This window comes from Carassius gibelio, chromosome B19 (assembly GCF_023724105.1).
Source record: "Carassius gibelio isolate Cgi1373 ecotype wild population from Czech Republic chromosome B19, carGib1.2-hapl.c, whole genome shotgun sequence".
Lineage (NCBI taxonomy): Eukaryota > Metazoa > Chordata > Actinopteri > Cypriniformes > Cyprinidae > Carassius > Carassius gibelio.
The window spans coordinates 32,318,381-32,339,779 of NC_068414.1; the positions used below are offsets into that span (position 1 = coordinate 32,318,381).

General features: G+C 36.6%; 1 protein-coding gene across 2 annotated transcripts in view; it reads left to right on the forward strand.

Annotated features, from left to right (window-relative positions):
- The first annotated feature begins 2,239 nt into the window (after positions 1–2,239).
- The window catches only part of LOC127979720 (H-2 class I histocompatibility antigen, Q9 alpha chain), a 93,037-nt gene continuing 73,877 nt past the window's right edge, over positions 2,240–21,399 (forward strand). Inside the window, exons 1-4 of one of the 2 annotated variants that reach the window (XM_052585341.1) lie at positions 2,240–2,470; positions 9,663–9,923; positions 11,286–11,564; positions 19,917–20,198. In XM_052585341.1, coding sequence (XP_052441301.1) covers positions 2,419–2,470; positions 9,663–9,923; positions 11,286–11,564; positions 19,917–20,198 — 874 coding nt within the window. In that variant the 5' untranslated portion in view covers positions 2,240–2,418. The remainder of the gene's footprint in view (positions 2,471–9,662; positions 9,924–11,285; positions 11,565–19,916; positions 20,199–21,399) is intronic. The other variant, XM_052585344.1, reaches the window with a different exon arrangement.

Here is a 21,399-nt window from a genome sequence, read left to right on the forward strand (position 1 = left end):
AGCTTTTGTACCCTTGGCATAGGCTTGGGGACATATATCAGGGAACTACACTAACTTTTTCCACTGGTGGCTCTTGCGCTAATAACTTTTTCAGTTACTGGTGCAAAACATGATTTATAGTAATTACTGGATAATAATGAACAATAATGAAACAGTATTGCATACAGATGTGCTTTTTGTTTTACTTGCCATCTTTTAAACCACATGCCTTGTTCTATTTCTTACAGTACACACAGTGCATTGCTCTGTCTTGTAGCTGGGGTTAGAGGGGCCCTGGTGCAGGTTGTACAGTGGACCCTGTTTAAAATTGTTTAATTTGTACTGTATGTTTATTCTATTTATTTATTTGTGCTATTTACACAGTGTTTACATTTTTTTTAAGTTTGTTTTTGTTAATTTAAAATAGCACTGCATAGTCTTCACTGTAAAATAATAATATGACAATAACTCAGGGTTAAACTGTGTCAGAACAAATTCATCTTGATAATGTCGGATAACTTTGATAAAAAGATATGTAATGGAATCAACCGAAACTTCAAACAACTGTCAGTATGACAATATTTACACAACTATCAATACTTTGTTGAACAGTTACCAAGCAAGCAATGCTTAATTTGGTTCAGTCTGTGGTATGAAAAGGTTGCATTAGCAATTAAAGAAAGAAACACTTAAGCAAAACATGGTCAGGTCCCTAATTATTATTTTTTTAAATCAATTTCACTGGTAGCCTATGAAGAATTTTTGGGTATAATATTTCACAGATCACTATTTTGCCATACTCACTTACATAAATGAACTAGTGGCCTGCACCCACTAGTAAAACAATTCTTTCTGATTTTTGGATTGACTGTGGATAAATTCTTGTTAAAACTACAAAGTAATTCAATCAAGAGCAGTGAGTGATTAACTTTCATTTTCATACATTAAAGACACTGACAGCAGAGCTAGTAAATTAGACGCGGTCATAAGAGACAGTGCATCCATTATAATGATACACATCCCATTTATTTACAACTCTTTACTTTCACTTAAGACATAACCACATACTTTTTCGAACACACTGTCCAAGACGGGTATTTTGACATATTTTGTATGTATTTGTTGTCGGTACAAAAGCAAGAAGACTTTGAGACGCGTCTCTGCGTGTGCCCTGAACACCAGAACACCAGTTCCCTGTATATGTACCTTTATGACCCTCAAAAAGGTAAATACATGAACCTTAAGGTCCAATAATAAGCCCTATGGGGTACGCTAGTATAGATTGTACCTTGGGGGACAGAAATGGACTGCTGTACCCCTGTTTCTGACAGTGAAGAGCACCTTAGTCGTGTTTACTTAAGATGGAAGAGAGGACTGTTCATTTAGTCCTTCCAACTACAATTCCTGCTGGTACTTTTCTGGGTTACACGCAAGTCCCACTCTCTATCTATTTGGCTGACGGCTGTTAGATTGCTGCTGTCAGTTGCAGGCACAAAATAATCATCTTCTTCTTTTTAATCAGTTTAATTGTTAATTTAACCATTTTGTATTCCATTGTCGAACACATTATTACTATAGGTATATGGATGTTATATTCATAACTTCAGAAAACTTCAGATATATTACCACCAACGCCATATACATGGCAAAGTTTTTTTCTTTAAGAAAATGCCAAGATGTGATTTTATAATGATAGTAACCATAACAGGTATATTTATGTCACCTAATTATAGTGACATAACAGTAGAGAACTCTTTCCTGTTTTATTTCTCTGCACTTGTGGCCCTATTTAAAGAATAAAGCTTGGGATATGTAAATTGGTAAGCCTATAGTTGGACAAAACGAACTGCCTCAGCTGGAGTGACCACCTTGGTCTATCTGTAACGTTGAGTTTACGAAATATAAAGAGGAGACTTCCCTGCTCTAGGTCAAACACAAATTTCACAATGATTTATAAAGAAACTACGAGTAATACATTTAATTATTTGAAAACTATTCAGAAAATCTAATATGGAAAATAACTTAAATAACCTAAAAAAGTATTTTATAGGCTTGTAAAACAACTATTAAAAATCATTTTTACAGTGTAGTTCAAGTTGCTTGACGATATGAAATTCCTTTATTTAGCTATCTTGCTATTTGGTAAAAATGGCAGAACAAACAGAGTACAAAGAAGGCGTATCCATATTCCTGTTCACTTCGTTCAGTATTTTGTTCCTTCAGTGATCAGCACAGTGAAGGTATTTCCGCCTAGTAACTTGTGACGCTGCACCTTGTCCAGAATCTGTACTGGCTGGAAATGCGGAGACTGAGACATTTTAGTTCAAAGACAACAACTGAGAGCGACGTTTGGAATAAACTTGAACATTTCAAGTCATTTATTTAGCTATGAATATTATTTAAAATCTAAAAAGAGCTCCTTCTGAAGAAAATGTAAGCATGCAGCTCGTTTTAGGGCTCCTGTTGGTCGGAGTTCATCTCGTCTGTGCTGGTGAGTAGACTATGCTTTGTTAATTTTACAGTAGGGCCAGTGTAAGCTATGCTTTCTTCTAAAATATGTTGTGCCACTGTATTATATTGATATTTTTTTATTTTAAATCCGTCAACTAACGTTATATGAAAAGCCCACAGCCAGTCAAATGTCTTTTCTCAGAAATATTTCTTTTGACGCATGATACACGTTTATATTCTTTATTCTTGTACGTTGAACAGAGCCTATTCGTTATTATTTAAATCTTTTGAAGACACATTTTGTTCTTTAGCCTTTCGAAAAAATAGCTGTGTTGTTTCACGTGAGGTCTAACAAAACAAACAAAAATACTTATTTGATAAGTTGTGGTTTAATTTAACAAAAAAGAAAAAAAGATTGTTTGTTGGTTTGATGTGTTTTAATGTTACTCTTCCGCATGCTAGAGCTCGGGCGTAGACGTTATGGAATGGTGCATTGTGGGTAATGGCATCCATTTTAGAGGCAACGCAAAGCCGATTTGTAACTGTGCGTTCACACCGCCGGCGTCGAGAGCGTCAAAAATCGATCTGGCCGCTCTGCTCACGACGCTGTAGAAAGATAGTTCTTGAACGATTCGTTCATTTTGAACGAATATTTAATGTGACTCGGGAAGAACGAGTCGTCTCGGGGAGTGATTCGTTCATTCGCGCATGCGCATTATTCTATTAGGTTCTGTTCTAGTAGTAGTAATGGGCTAGTTACATATCTCCGCCATCTTGGATTTCCGGTCTTGCGAGTGTGTGCGTAGATATTCCAAGGGGCAAGGAACTCGACCGGAAGTTGAAGTCGGGTGGGGGCTGCCATCTTTTAGCAGAACTTCACTTGCGTTAGCATTCCCATTGACTCCCATTCATTTTGGCGTCACTTTGACAGCGAATAACTTTACATCTGAGGCGTTTAAAGACTCTGTTTGTCCATTATTTATTTCTAAAGATACACGAAAATGTATAAAGGGCTCCATTACCTTCTATGTTACATTATGGCCCCGTATAAACAGTTTTTGTAAAAAATAGGCTAACGATTGCGTCATAACCACTCGGCTCTCTGTCACATTACCGTACAGACAGGAGGAAAAGCTCGCAGGCAATTAACTTAATATGGCGTACTGGCGTTACATTTTAAAATACTATACAAAATAATTAATCAGAATACTTACTCCTGCTCACTCACGACAAAGAACTCCCCGCTCAAGCTCGCCGTCTCTGCAAGATTAACGATGGCAGTTTGCATTCACAGCTACTAGAAGATTTACATCTGTCAGACAGGTTGCTGACGTCGTCAAGCTTCGTTTGAGTCTGCGCGTCAGAAAGGGAAGTGCTAAAAAACGCTAAAACTGGGCTTCATTTGTCTCAATTGAGTTCCAATGGGGTCGCTGTGTCCATTTCTTTTACTGTCTATGAGATATTCCCGGTTGTGCTTAAAGTCAGTGCAGAGAACCGGAGAAGTCCAAATATTACCTTCTATATGTTTACAGGACTTGTAATATCACTTCATATGCAAATAAGATATAAACTGCTATTATCACTTTACTACAAATGTTAACTGAGCCAGTGGATTTGTTACTTGTGTATGTTTGGGTCTGGTTTATACACTACTGTTCACGAAATGAAAGTTGAACTCATGGTGTGTATACACAGCTATATAATGTATTTTATCTTACCAAATATGTAAATGTACAAATTACTTATTTCTCGAAAATGTTTGCATTATTATTATTATTATTATTATTATTATTATTATTTATATTAAATATTTACCTCGTGAGATGTGGGCTGCGATTTATCTTCAGAAGTATCCATTTCTCAATTGTACACATAGATCAGTCTGTTTCATCGTTATTTTCACAACATATTTTATTATTTTACACAGTAAAAAATATGTGACTAATTTTAATATCGGTTTAATCTGATAATTAATGCAAAACAATAACAATAGATACATGGCTGCTCATAGACAGATAATGATTTATGCTGCAGATCTTTCACAAAACAAATAAACAGATAAAATCACACATGAATACAAACAGTGATCTTTTTATTTAAGGCAAACCTACCATAATTATATTACGTTTAATTGTACAGTTAGTTATAAATTATGTTATCAAATAAAGTTAATAAAACATGCTTTATCAGAAATCTCTGTGCGTCGTTTGACAGTCAGAAACATTTATCTTACATAACAGAACAAAACCAGCTCTTCGAAAATGAAAAGTATTGCATATTTGAGAGGTTTGTGTTTGAAAGAAGAAATCCCTGTGGACCTGAACTGACGCTGATCCGCATAATCAACAGAAGAATAAAGCAATATCCGCGTTGTATCTTGATGAATTTCCACACAGAGGTACGCAAAATATAGGGATGATGTTTCCCCATGTTTTTGATGTACCACTATCGACTGTTAAATTTGAATATCATAAATTATATACATCTAGCCAAGTTTCGTTTGTAAGTTTCCCTTACAGTCAATGCGAGCGTCACAAGACCGGAAATAAGTACGCACACACTCACGTCGCTGAAGCTCACCGGTGCCATCTTGTGCACCTAGCCCATTCACCTGTCAGTCAATGCAGTCTTGAGCCGGAAAGAGAATTGATTAGTTCATAGTTCGGGTCTATCGGGTTTTTGACTCATTCCTCAATCACGTGACAGCCCAATATGCTAAACCCAATGCAATATGAGCCGGAAAGAGAATTGATTAGTTCATCTCATGAGTCTTCGGGTCGAGTCATTCCTTAATCACATGACAGACCCATACGCTAAAACCATTGACAGTAAAAGAATGCAGAGAATTGAATAGTTCATCTTTCGGTTCTTCGGGTTTTTCGTTCTTTTGTCCCGTGATGTGACAAGATTGGCTAGAGTAATTAGTTCATTTACTACTTTCCTTACAAATGGGTGCGTACTAGGCTACTTATTTATTATTATTATTATTATTATTATTATTATTATTTACTCTTACAGTTACGTGATGCATTTCTGGTTTCAAATTGTTGCTTTTAATTTCTGTCATGATGGTACTTTTCCATCACACTGAATGTGGAAATAAAGAGTTGGTTATGCTTAAAATGTTGATCTTTTTTTCTGTCTGTTTGTTTGTTTGTTTTTATTTAGTTGTGCAGTTATTAAATCAGATTGTCTGTGTAAACCATACTTTTGTAACATATGACACTTTATAAACATTAAAAATACTGTGTACATACTTTTGAATTGTTGTTTATTGTTCATTTTTGTTCCAGAAAAGCTTTGTAACAAAGAGGACAACTATTCCAAAATAAATTAAAATAATAAAAATGTAAATAATTAAAAATGAAATTAAAATTAAAAGATAATAAAGCCACAGGGTCTAATAACCTTAACCACATAATAATTTTAAATGAATGCGTTTTAAAATAAATAAATTTAAAATAAAAACTTTATATCAAAGAAGATAACTATTCCCAAAATAATTTTAAACCATTTGAATAAAAAATAAATGAAAATTAAGAGATACTAAAGCTAAAATCACAACAACAAAAAAAAATATTGCACAACAAGCTAGTCTTTTTCTAAATAAATAAAAATAAATAAGCTTTAAAATAAATAACACACTATGGCTATATTTTTAGGACTTGCTTTAAGGCATGTTTGCATTTTAATAAAAAAAAAAAAAAAACAAGCTCCCTGACCTTGGATGGGCTGAGTCTGTGAGTATCTGAGATAATCTGCCCAGTTTTAGAAAAAAAAAAATTCAGATGGCACGGATGTGGCCACAATGCAAAGTCTTGTCTTCGTGACTTCAGAAAGGGATTTGTATACTGGTGAATATCTCCTCCACCAGGCCAGATGGTCTGATGTGCGGGGTAAGAGTGGCTCTGCAAGGTTGGCCCGCATCTCCATCATAGCATCTGAGGTCTTAGAAGAGGTAGCAGAAGGCCTCAAACTTGCTACCCTCTCTTCAAAGTCTTCCCAAAACATGGCCCCTGCACTGGCAGTGCACCAGGATCTGAAACTCCTCACTCTGAGCTGGTTTAAAACTGTTAAAGCTGAAGTTATCATAACCTTAATGTCTTAAACTAACATTAATAATTCAAATTCAAAATGTTATTTTCTTTGAATGTATGTCATTATGTCCTTTTTTGAGCAATCTTCTTATATATATATTACACCAATATGTCAAGTCTGCCTAGGAAAGTTAGGCAATTATTATACCAGCAAACTCAAAATTGGAGTAAAAATGAACAAACTAGTCTATAAATAATTTTTATTGTAAGCTTGGATTATTATATTATTATATAGCCTAGTGTTTATTTACCGATAGACAGTCAAGAAGACAAATTAATCAATATTTTATTTGTAACAGGGTTTTATTTATTTATAAAATAATAACAAACCACAGATCCTCAACAAACAGTAACAAAAACATAGTGACAGAAATGTCAGAAATAGCGCATGGGTCTGTCACTTGATTAAGGAACGAGTCAAACTCGACCCGAGACCCGAAAGACTCATGAGATGAACTAATCAATTCTCTTTCCGGCTCAAGACCGCGTTAGTTTTGCGTATGGGGCTGTCACGTGATTAAGGAACGAGTCAAACTCGACCCGAAAGACTCATGAGATGAACTAATCAGTTCTCTTTCCGGCTCAAGACTGCGTTGGTTTTGCGTATGGGTCCGTCACGTGATTAAGGAATGAATTAAACCCGAAGACTTCTTGTCAGATAAGAGGTGAGATGAGCAAATCACAGACTGAAGACCCAGATAAAGAATGAATAATTTTTTTCTGTATCTTATAGCATTTTAGTTTTGCATTGTTTGTAGTGTGATCAACGTTTGTGTAAGTACTAGATGTGTTGGGGAGGTAGCACTTAATATTTTAATTACATTTTGCTAAAATGAACGAAATGACTCGAAAAAAGATTTGTTCATTTTGCTGAACGAGACAAAAAAGTTTGAGTCGGTAAAATGATCCGAACTTCCCATCACTAATGTGGTCGGAGCTGCATTTACTGGAATCCTCTCAAGCGGTTGACTTCTACGTTCCGATTGGTTGCTGCCCAACCGCGTCATAGCTCATTACCATAAAGTTGCCTTGATTTCAACTCTCCTCGACGCTCTCAGCGGCCAAGTCGCGCCGCGCTGCTCCTCGACGCCGGCTTACATTGAAAATGAATGACTTCCGGCCACCTTGACGCTCTCGACGCCGGTGGTGTGAACGCACAGTAATAAGATAATCGCGTAGCCGCCCGCTCTCCAGAAAAAGTTATAGAACGTGACAAAAAAAGTTGCCTATACCATATACGGACAAACTTAATAATGAAGCCAAACAACGCTACTTAATTAAAAAAAAAAAGTCTCAGTTTCCCTGATAATTACGTTCACACAAAAACACTTGTCAGATTTTGCGAGATATGAAGCTTGTCTATGCTGGTTTGTTACACTTTGGGAGTAATTACTCACCTATCATACGTGCAATAATCCACTGTTTTCCTCCAGTAACGTTAGTTCTGTAATTCGGTATAATATTGACGAACATTCACCTCAGACACAACCCACCATTCACTAAAACAAGATGCTTAACTTCCTATTTTGAAGTTCATTCCAGTTTATTTTATTATTTTGAAACAAGTTGTTCAAACTGGACAATGCAGTCAGCACAAAAATATCAAAAAGCAAATTAAGTTCAGGATTGTCGATCATGAGACCGCTTACAGCAGTTCACAATACAGCAATACTGAACCATTTTCCAAAAAGTAACCACAATTAATGACCAAATGACCAACGTTACGTACTGCCTACTATACAGTACATCTACTTCCGTACCGCGATTCCCACAATGCATTGCGACATGACGTAACGATCCCGACCGGATGCAGATCATTTTCATTTTTTAACCTGTGAAACGCTTTTTTTTACCCGGAGACCGATGACGAACATCTTGCGAAACTTACTATTGGTTCAACTTTAAAATTATTGTTTCACATGAGCCCCATAACATCAGCTAATAAAAATAGCAAATTTAAACCATTTATAAGAAAACCATTTTTTTTTTTTTTTGAAGATTTTGACTGCAAACTTTATGGCCAACATGGCAAGGTCCTAAAGTAAGCTTATTCTTGCAACAGTTTCTTTTTTTTTTCTTTTTTGTTGTTGAATTAGACGAATCGAAAATGACGCATTAAAGATGTAGCCCACATCAAATCATTATTTTAGCTTTCTTCATTTGCAGTTTTTAAATTAGGCCTATAGCTATTCGATCAGTTATATAACGTTAGATCTCGAAAGTATGCAACAAGTGTTCCTTCTATGGGTTCAGATGCGTTATTTGCTTTCTGTCTCGTGTTATATTATAGCCTACTCAGAACCAAAACTAGAAATTAGAACTAGAAATGCTTCAGCACAGCTGATGAATATATATATATATATATATATCAAGAGCTGATCACCGATATTAATGTAGATATTTGAGTATTCTGGAAATCCCATACTTTCAATTCTTCATTCATTAGGGACCAGGTACCACATAGGAATTGCACTATGGCCATAGTGAACCCTCGAACACAAACTTGTCAGCTCCAAACTTATTCAGAGGATGCTGAATGGTTATAATAGCTTTAAGTGAGCTACACTCTACTGAATTGCTGGGTTTTTGTTAAATGTGAGCCAAAATCATCACAATTAAAAGAACCAAAGACTTAAACTAATTCAGTCTGTGTGCACTGAATTTATGTAATGTAAAGTTTAACAATTTGAGTCAAATTACTGAAATAAATGAACTTTTGCACAACATTATTATTTATTGAGATGCACCTTTACACTCTTAAAAATAAAGGTGTTTCACGATGCCATAGAAGAGCCTTTTTGTCTAAATAGTTCCATAAAGCACCTTTAACATCTGAAGAATCTTTGTGTTTCACAAAATGTTCTTTGTGGTGAAAGAAAGTTCTTCAGATGATAAAAAGGTAAGAAAGAGATGGTTATTTAAAGAACCTTTGACTGAATAGTGGAACCAAAAATGGTTCTTCTATGGCATTGCTTGAAGAAACTTTTGAAGCACCTTTAGTTTTAAGAGTGTATCCTAATTGTGAATTTCAGTGTTGATGTAGCTCTTAAAGTGTGAATTTTGAACAGACTTAATGTGGAGATGTCTTATTGAGATTATGATAAAAATTATCTCGATTTCTATCTCTGTCCACAGGAACACACTCTCTGAGATACTTCTACACTGGTGTGTCTGGAGTCCGTGACCTCCCAGAGCTCACTGTGGTTGGTCGGGTTGATGATCAGCAGTTTATGTACTTTGACAGCAAGATAATGAAGGCTGTGTCAAAGACTGAGTGGATCAGACAGAGTGAAGGAGAAGATTACTGGGACAGTCAGACTCAGACTGATATTACCTACCATCGGAGCTTCAAAAACAACATCCAAGTAGCAAAGGAACGCTTCAACCAGACAACAGGTAAACTGGTAAAAAAAACCTACTTCCACAAATGACTATTAGTTTTGACTATTTATTTGACTAATGATATAGTGTTAGAAGTACAACTACTATTTACAATATCTTTTATTTTTATTTTATCAGTATTATAGATGTTTATTAAGAAATGTTTACTTATGTCTTGTTTATTGTACAGTAAGGTAGTGATATTTGTTCTGAGCAGAGGATTTCCATTAAGCTGCACACATATCATGAACGTTCCTGTGTCCATAAGCTCAAAGAGCTAAACCATTATATAAATGAGAAGAATGAGATGAGTTAATAAAGCCAAGAATACCATCTATATTTTAATATTTCACATTGAGACACTTTTACAATTTAGTCATATTTATTACTCAGACATTGTATGTTTCAGTTTTGGCAAAAGGTGGTCAAACAGCAGAACAGAACTGGTTCTGCTTTAGAAACAGAGGAGAAGAAGTGAAATGTGTGAGCAGAGATGAGATTAAAATATTAGACTAAACTATTTATTAGTTTAAATGAAAAGAAATTGATTATAATTATTGCATACATATTCATTAGTCGAATGAAATTCTCTCAAAATATGATATGATATTCACCTATCAATAACCCTGAATACCCTAGCAGCTTTTTAGGACCCATCCAGAAAACCCTAGTAACCATCCAGTGTACCCTAGCAATTGCCTAGCAACCACCCAGAACATTATAGTAAATGCCCTAGCAACCACACAGCAATCTGTCTGAAGGACATCACTTTCAGACTTTTTAAATTAAGCTTTTAAAAGCACTTTAGTGTAAAAGTGCTTTCTTTAGTGATGAGCAGTGATTGTTTGTGATGCACACTCAGTGATGTCAATGGTCTGATATTGACTGTCTGTGTGTCGTCTTGCTCTCCTTCTGTTTGGTTCACTGATTTATATCTGTTGTGGTTCAGTGGTTTAGTAATTTTTTTTTTACAATTAAATGAAATTGAACAATTCTGGTTCTAAGTTGATGCAGTAAATAAGTCATCGTTCAGTGAGTGAGTGATGAAATCAGACTCACTACACTAGTACAGTACAGTTTGATGTGTGTGTGTAAGCGGTGTAGATGTCACAATAGAAATCATGTTGTCTGTTTATTGTCTTTGTTTTCTTTTTCAGCACCTCTTCCTGTTATCTTATCATAATAAATTTAGTCAGTAAACTCACAACTCAAATATCAATACATTCTTTTTTTTATTTAGAATGGAGGCCAAAAAACTAAAATATGTTCACAGTCAGATTTGTTTGATTCTGAGCTAAACATTTTTCTGACTGACTGATGGTTTTATTATAACTGTATTCATTGATTATTCATAAACTCAATCTCTCTCTTCATCAGGTGTGCACACGTTCCAGCAAATGTACGGCTGTGATTGGGATGATCAGACTGGAGAAATAAATGCATTCTACCAGTATGGATATGATGGAGAGGACTTTCTGTCTCTGGATCTGAAGGAGATGAGATGGATTTCTCCAGTGCAGCAAGGATTCATCACTGTTCAGAAGTGGAACAATATCGGAGCTCTTCTTGAGAGAGACAAACGTTACTTCAACACTGAGTGCATCGAGTGGTTGCAGAAGTATCTGGAGTATGGAAAGAGCAGCCTGAAGAAAACAGGTACATCAGATCTTATCCAGCAGTGAAAATATAAAAATGATAAATATGAATATGGTAAATTTGTTACGAACCCCTGTTATAAAGTGCTCGTTGAGAAAGGGGTCCACAACATAAGAGGAGACATGAGGCCAACAGCAATTTAACCATTTATTTTTGGACTAATAAATGATTACTCAATCTCACATCTCTCATTCACCTCAACTCTCTACATGTAACAATAACAATTAAACTATACCAAAGTCAAAGAATATACTTAACAGACACTTACAAATAGATCAAACCAAATAAACATCAAATAGAACACAGCTTTCTTCGGAGGCTGGACATCATGATGCGCACCACATTCACCGCTGAATGGAATTTACTGCTGCATGCTTCATTCTGGTTCACCCTTCTCTTATATGCTCTAGTTGAGCCATCAGAGAAACAGGACACAGGTGTGCAGGGGCGGAGCCTAACACTCAGAAGAGAAAAGACTAATTAGATCACTAACAAACAAATACAGATTCAACACTCAGAAGGCTTAGGCCGTAACAATAGCAATACAAGTTCTGTTAAAAAGACTTGTACACCAGAAATCACTGTAAAATGTTCTTATTTCTTTCAGAGTAGATTGTTTTGATTAAAGCATTGCAGATCTTGTGTATTGTTTGTAGAAATTAATAATGAAGGCATTTTTTATGGATTGCTGAACAGGTTCAGGAGGAGCACATTCCTCTAAACCTCTCAATTATGCCCCTTTGAGGTCCAACGCTAAAAATCCGTTAGCGGGTAGGGTAGGGGTGTGCTGTAAGGACGAAAGAACCTGAGATACTTTGATCTCCTGAGAAACAGACAATACAAACATACACAGGCATCTTCAAGACACCCCACAGAGTGGAGGAGCAGGAGACCTCCTCCCCTTCTGGCCATTTGTTTCATTTTAAATCCCTTCACCCATTCTTCTTTCTACTCAGTCTGCTCAAAATGATTACATGAAAATATCAATGCAAGTGATCTAACACTCATGTCTAGTATCATTGGAAATGTCTCAGTGCAACTGGTACAATGGTCTCACTCTCACAAAAGTAGATTAGAAGATAATACAGATCTGAAGAGTCAAGAGATATCTTGATTACTGTGATGGGAGTGTCCTTTCCTGGGGCCCTCCATGTAAATTACCCCCTGTTCCCATTGAGTTGTAAAACCACCCAGGCTTGGGACCTGAGGTAATGCAAATTCCAATCGTTAGTTTCTGTCTTCATCTCGGGGGATGTTTGTCTTGGTCTGAGGTATTTAAATGATTGCAGCAAGAGGATCAGGGCGATTTCTGTAGCCAGAAAGCCCGTAGTGTGTTGTGTGTCTCTTCACTTCATACTATGTATTTTCTAAGGTCAGGTGTGCATATTTTACTTTTAGATTCATCTTTGAGAATTTGATGTTTTGTATTGATATGATTTGATGTGTTTCAATTGGATATGTAATTGGCAAAATACATATCTACCTGACTGTAAATAAATTGTTACATTTTGATTCTATTCTGTCTTACTCTGTAATTACTGACTCTAGTAGATTACATTGTATCCTTGTTAGCAACATGAGCACCCGAATGAATGAGTTAATATAAAAATAGAGTTAACTAGAATAATCAAATGTCAGAAGAATATTAATTAAAAAGGCATACAACCAATTTGCATTTCAACCTAAATTCGAGGTCATACTAAAATGGAGTCAGATTAAATAATAAAATGGAGTCAGATTTGAGTTTAACCTAAAATGAATAACTCTACGCGCTGAAAGACAGAACACGCAGGAAACCTTCATCCAGCACCGGATACCTTCCTTGGGCCGAGTGTCTGGACCTTACAGTGCGATATTACGATTTTTGATCATGGACGATAAAAATGTCTCCGCGATCTGCTTTTTTTTTGATCAAGGTCTCTTTTATTTTCAAAGATAACAAACAAAAGACAAACAATATTCACATGAAATAGTCAAGTCTAGTTCCTGTAAATACAAACAACCCAAACAGCTCCCCAATGCCCCCCACCCACATGTACTGGACCCCAACAAATGACCATGCAACCAGACATACTCAGATATGAGTCTGCAGATTCATACATATATAATTCAAATATCTAAATAAAATAAAATGACATCATCAATAAATAATAAAAAAAAAATAATACATATATGCATTGCACACACAATTGGGTTACATAGACATGTTGATAGCTGCCGTGCCTTCTACAAAGGAGATAAAAGGTTGCCAGATTGTATAGAATTTTCTAGTGGATCCTCTTACAGTGTATCTAATTTTTTCTAAGTGAACATAACTCATAACCTCCCTAATCCATTGGCCATATGTTGGGGGGAGAGCATCTTTCCATTTGAAAAGAATAAGCCTCCTAGCCAACAAAGAGCAGAAGGCCATCATATTTAGGTGGCGCCCAGAAAAGGTGGCAATACCGGAGCCACACCAAACAATGAAATCAAAGGAGATGGTTGTATTGTTCTTCCAGATATTTCAGAGAATGCCTCAAAGATGGACTGCCAAAAATTATGCAGCTTAGGGCACAACCAAAACTTGTGTAATAGTGTGGCAGGAGCCTGTCTGCACCGATCACTAGTAGGATCAATACTCGTTTCAATTCTAGACAATCTATCCTTGGTCCAGTGAAGACGGTGCACTATTTTAAACTGAACCACAGCATGTCTGAGGCATATAGAGGAAGAATAGATACGCTGTATAATTCTTTGCCAGGTTTCTTCTGAAATAGTTTCATTTAGGTCTGTTTCCCATTTAATTCTAAGGCAATCGAGACTATTCAAGTTATACATATTGAGCATTGTATAAATTCTGCCTATTACTTGTTTTATGTTAACTTTACATTTTAAAATTGTTTCAAGCAGAGATTCAGAAGGCCTCAAAGGAAAACAGTCTGAGTTAGAGGCCACAAAACCTTTAAGCTGAAGAAATGCGATTTAGACCATACTTCTGTTGCAATTGTATAAAGCTGGCAAATCTATTCCTAATGTAGAGGAGAGATTATGTACCTATCCCATTTCCTGCCCAAACACTAAAAGCTTCATCCATCATTGATGGGACAAACATATGATTCTTTATCAATGGTGCATCAAGTGAGAGATCAGTGAGATTAAAGGTCCTTTTGAACTGATTCCTTGTTTTAACTGAATGGATAACAACTGGATTATTGGTGAAGGCTGAGATAGGCTGTTTTAAAGGTAGTTTGGAACATAATAAAGCTGCTGGGGAGGTAGATCCAATGGATGCCCTCTCTAGCACCATCCAATCAGTACTATTGACATCCGTGAAATAATTTCTCAACCAATACAGCAGTGCTCTTATATTAGCAGCCCAATGATAATACATAAAATTTGGAAGCCATACCACCCATTGCACGGGGCCTCTGTTATATATTTTTATTAATCCTGGGCTGCCTTTTATGCCATATAAAGGATGTAATCTGACTGTTTAAACTGGAAAAAAAAGATTTTGTTAGATAGAGAGGAAGATATTGAAACAAATATAAAAACTTAGGGAGAATATTCATCTTAATCGTATTGATCCTCCCTCCTAAGGAGAGAGGCAGAGGGTCCCAACGCTGGTCTTGTTTAAGGGTGCTTAAGAGGGGATGATAATTAGCCTTAAAAAGATCCTTGTGGTTATGTGTGACCCATATACCTAAATATAAAAATTTTTTATGACTAAATTTAAAAGGGGTTGACCCAAGATATGATCTATCTACAGAAGAGAGAGGCATAAGTTCACTTTTCTGAAAATTGACTTTATAGCCAGATATTTTTCCAAACTTTGTGAGTAGACTCGATAATTCAGGATAATCCGATATGAATAATAACATGTCATCTGCATAAAGTGACACTTTATGCTCTGAACCCGCCCGCTGTATCCCCTTGATGGTGGGGCACTGCTTCAGGGCTAATGCGAGTGGCTCAATTTCAACGGCAAACAAAAGTGGTGAAAGAGGACACCCCTGCCTCGTGCCCCGCTTCAGTTCAAAGTAGGTGGATAAGTTATTATTGGTGCGAATCGCAGCCACTGGGAGTGTGTATAGGAGTCTGATCCACGAGATGAATTTATGGCCAAAATGAAACGCTTCTAAAGTCTTGAAAAGATAGTCCCACTCGACCCTATCGAACGCTTTTTCAGCGTCGAGGGATAACATCACTTCAATATTGCCAGGATCATGTGGAGTGGGACAATATAGGATATTAAATAGACGCCTGATATTGAAAAATGAATAACGATTTTTTATAAATCCTGTCTGATCAGACAAAATAATAGAGGGGATAATATCTTCAAGACGACGCGCCAAAATCTTGGCAAGAATCTTTGCATCTGTATTCAGCAACGAAATAGGGCGGTACGAACCGCAATTGAGGGGATTTTTATCCTTTTTAATTAATAGAGAGATTACTGCTTGACGCGTGGTTGGGGGCAAAGGGTTGTTGGCTAAAGATTCTTGATATACTAACAATAACAGAGGAGATAACTCCTCAGAAAACTTTTTGAAAAATTCGGTTGAGAAGCCATCTGGCCCTGGAGATTTGCCACTTTGCAAGGCACCGATTGCTGACACTATCTCCTTAACTGAGAGATCCCTTTCTAGTTCAGCTGAGAATTCTACAATTACAGAAGGCATTTTTAGGAATCTAAAAAAGTCTTCTAGGAGAACAGGATTGTTGGGTCCATCTGAAGTATATAATAATTGGTTGAATTTTCTGAAACAGGAATTTATCTTCTCATTATCTGAGCATTTTAGACCACATTTATCATTAATTTCAGGAATTGTTTGATTAGCAGTTCTTTGGCGCAACTGGTGAGCAAGTGCTCGGCCGGACTTTTCCCCATGTTCATAATGACCATGTCTTGATTTGAAAATAAGGTATTCAGCATGTCTGGTAGACAGGAGATCAAACTCTGTCTGTAATGACAAGCGTTTTTTAATTACATCTGCTGAGGGGGAATAACCATGCAACCTGTCTAACCCTAATATCTCATCTGATAGTTTTTTAATACGTTCAGTGTTAACCCTTCTTTTATTTGCACAGTATGAAATAATTTGACCCCTTAAATATGCCTTTAGCGACTCCCAAACAGTAGTTGACGACATCCCTGGGGTTTGGTTGATGTCGAGAAACACTTTAATTTCAGATGATATGAACTTAGTAAATTAATCTTCTGACAGAAGCAGAGGATTAAACTATGTAGATTGTGTATCAGGACTGTACATTTTCATGATTAAGGGACCATGATCCGAGATGACCATAGCCCCGTAATCACACTCTTTCGTGAGATGCAGAAATCTTTTATCCAGGAAAAAGTAATCAATACGTGAATACGTCTTATGCACCGGGGAAAAGTATGAGTACGCCCTAGAGGGGGGGTTACGAAACCGCCACACATCCGCTACACCACAGGTCTTCAGGAAGAGCTGAATAGTGTGAGCTGACTTTGTTAGGGATGTCCTCTTAGAAATACTCCTATCTAAAAGAGGAGAAAGTACACAATTAATGTCACCACCGAGCATAAGATGATGTGATGATAGGTCTGGTAAATGAGAAAAAATATTTGTGAAGAATGCAGAGTCATCCCAGTTCGGGGCATAAATACAGGCTAAAATAACTGGGAACGAGTATAATTTTCCTACCACAATGACATATCGCCCTGCGGAGTCAGATTGCACATGAGATGCCGTGAACTGTACTTTTTTACTTATCATAATAGCAACACCCCTAGCCTTTGAGCAAAAATTTGATTGATACACCTGGCCCGCCCATCCCCTAACCAAGCCAGAACTATCACAAGCACGTATATTCTCTTGTAAGAATGCAATATCTGCACTGAGCTGTTTTAAGTGCGAGAATACTTTTTTCAATTTCACCGGATGATTAAGTGATTTGACATTGCAGCTTATGAAGTTAACAGGGCAACCATCATAACCTCTTGTATTATTTATATTGGCCATATTGTGTATACAGAGAGGTGAGCACCATATATGAAACCCAAAGACACAAGAACATAAAAAACAAACGTACACAAAAATAAAATAAAAGTGTTATTTATTATCTCCGTTTTCACCTCCTTCAGCTCATTCTTGAGCATTTCGAAGTCGTCAGCGAGAGTATTTTTCAGCTCTGACTTTATCACCGCTGAGATGTCCGCTTTCCGAGAGAGAAGGATTTCTGATTTCAATACTTCTACATCCATCTCACGCGGCGCAGGTGAGGGCGGGGTCGCTTTAGCTGGGCTCTTGGCAGCACTCTGGTCCGAGGAGGTATTGGGCCTTGTTTTGGAGGTTTCAGTATACTTGAATTTCTTCAGCCTCGTATCCATCAGGGCCCCGCCGTGGACTTGTTCCACTATCCGATGGAGTTCAGTAATAGTTCACTGTTTTACGGAAAGGAATACACCTTACGTTTTGGTTAAAATAGAGGTTCAATGGGAGCTCACGTCAAACACAGCCTCATTCCATTGCGGCCAAGCCACGCCCCCCTCCGCGATCTGCTTTTGAAGAAATATTGTGCAGTGCACATTCTATCAGCTGAAACCTGGAGTTCTGCTGCCTCCGAATCAATCTAGCCTACTGTCAGCGTGCAGTACTGCCGCTCCCTTTACGCACAGTATGCAGTCTGCGTAGGGCACCAACTCCCAGGAGGGCACCATACTAGAATCCACCATTCCCCCATCAGTGCAACTGTATTAATAAAGTCATAGCCATAGGTAACTATCAATTTTCATTTGTAAATAATACAATTTATTTATTAACTTTTTTATTTCATTAAAGTTCTATTTTGACCCATATAGTAGTTTTTCTTTTTGTATAATATTTGAGGAAGGGGGGCACACCAATACAATCCTGCTTAGGGCACCCATGTGGCCAGCAGTGGCCCTAACAACGTGACATAAATGATCACATCAGTGTTGATGAGAGTTACTTTCAAGGGACACTGCACTTACTCATAATCACAAAAGTCAAATTTTTTCATCTGTTTAAAGCCCTACTGGTTAAATGTTTCATTCGTGTGCTTTTCTGATGAGCACTTTTTCTGAGCACACCCAAAAAAGTCTGTCAAACAGTGCCTGATAACTGAACCAAGTTATGTTTTTTGCTAATACTGTCAAAACACACAAGGTTAATGTATAGACTATGTATAGTTGGTTATGTCTAAAATGAAAGTAAACAACAAAGAAACGATGCATGATTGTATATCAGATGCGTGCAGCTCTTAAAGGGACAGTAGACTACATGCTGCCGACTGTCATTAAAGGGATAGTTCACCCTAAAATTTAATTTGTCATTATTTATTCACTAACATGTTGTCCCAAACTTATATTAATATCTTTCTTGTGCTGAAAAGAAAAGAAAATATTTTGAAGAATCTGGGCAAATAAACAGTTGCTGGTCCACACTGACTTTGATAGTAGGAAAAAAGGAAGCGTTTATGTTTAGCAAAAGAAAGAAACTCATTCAGGTTTAAAAACAACCTTTGAGTGAGTAAATTAAGGTATGAAAATAAAATCAATAGCCTATTTTAATTTTTGGGTGAATTATTTATTTAATGTTAATAAAACACCAAACACAAAGGGTAAAATCACTCAATACTCTTGACTGAAACAACTTTTGTACAGTTGTTTTAATGGGAATCAATGTATATAGTCTTTTATTTTTATATTTATTCATAATAAAAAAAAAGTTTTACAACCCAACCCAACTCCCCTCAGATCCGCAATTGTGCATTCGCAACGCCATTTTGCCCCTGCCCCTCCATAGGTCTGTGCACGCCACTGCTCTGGACTGCAGTAAGACTAGCAGCAAAACAGATCTGATTTGACTAAAGCCTGGATAAAGATCTGTGTAACATACTCAGATAAGATGAATCTGATCTTCCTGATGTTAAAGAGCACAGATCCACATCAGCAGAGACTCATAATGAAGTGTGTAGTATTTACTGTCGGGGTCCTGTCTGAACTAGAGGACGTTACTGTGCTGTCAAGAATATCAAAATGGGTTTGTTTGCTAAATTAAACTGGCTAGGATGACAAGAAGCTCTGTTTTTTGTAAATATTGAGTTATTATTAGTAGTATTGAAAGTTTAGAAATGAAGGTTACATAGAAAGGACATCAGCTCCTCCTGCAGAGTGACTTAGTAGAAAGCAGATGTTTCCATCATCTGTTCCAGCACACTTCAACCTCTACCTGACATTATACAGTGAACTCACTGAAGACCAGCCTACACAGACAGTGTGCTGTGGGTTTATAGAGGTCTTGATTAGGACGACATATGAATTTAAGATCACTTGATTTCAAACTCTCTTTCTCTCTTCAGTCTCTCCTCAGGTGTCTTTGCTGCAGAGGTCTTCCTCATCTTCAGTCTCGTGTCATGCTACAGGTTTTTACCCCAAAGAAGTAACAATCTCCTGGATGAAGAATGACCAAGAGCATCATGAGGATGTTGTTCTTGGTGAACTTCTTCCCAATGAGGACAGGACCTTTCAGAAGACCAGCACCATCAAAGTTACACCTGAAGAGTGGAAGAACAACAAGTTCATCTGTGTGGTGCAGCATCAGGGTGAAACCAAGAGAGTGAATGAGATCGGGACTAACCCGGGTAAGAGAAATTAGATGAGTGAACTACAAATATAGTCTCTCCTGAGATTACTACTAACTGTATTAGGTCTCGACTCAGCAAAAATAAACCCTAAAGAACAGTGATTAATTATTAAGATATTTATTGAAAATAAATAAAAATGGAAACAATCACAGAACAGACAATAGAGTACAAACACAGTATGTTTAAGCCTGTATTGTTTTTATATTGTAGATATGTAGCACATTGTAGATATGCTGTCACTACATAGCAATGTACTGTATATAATATATCACAATCACAGAGAGATTTTCTTCAGTAAAGGGACTTGTACCATAGTGGTAGCTGAACAAACTCAGTTTTAAGTTGACGAAACAAAACCAAACCAATCCAATCCAGCTTTGTTGATACTATGATGCTGATCTTCCACTTTCTCTGTCAACCCAGGCTTTAACCCGAGTTTATGAAGCATGTGCACATGAAACTGTGACATCAGTAATGAACAGCCAATCACACGCCTTGAAACTGTGATTCACTTCTCGTGAGAGAGTGTGTGCAATTCACTGCCAGATATTAAAAGCTTGAAAACAAACAAAACTTATTAGTGCAAGAGAAACTTGTGAAGTTAGTTTTTATAGTTAATTATATATATATATATATATATATATATATATATATATATATATATATATATATATATATATATATATATATATATGGTGTATATATATATGGTATAGATATAAAGAGACTCAAAAATATGAAGTCATATCTAATCATATTTAAACTTTGAAACTTTATCTATTGATTCTAAAGCTTATTTATATTCTATATTATATGTATATATTTACATTAATTTAAAATAAAAGATTAATCATTATTATTAAATTAAAATCCCTTATGTAATGGATCAAGACTAAAATAAATATATAGATCATATAAAATATTTCTAATAAATATATATTTTTATTATTATTTATTGTGTAGTGCCCTTTAATTTGGAGCACAAGAAACTGGGGGAGTGGCTTTATTGAATCAGTTTGTGATCTCTAAACCAGAACATAGCTTAGCTGTGGAGTATAAGTTTAACTCCTAACCCTAGGGTTGTGGGTTTGAGTCTCGGGCCGGCAATACAACGACTGAGGTGCCCTTGAGCGAAGCACTGAACCCTGGGCACCGCAGCAACAATTTCTGAGTATGGGTCACCATACTTGGCTGTATG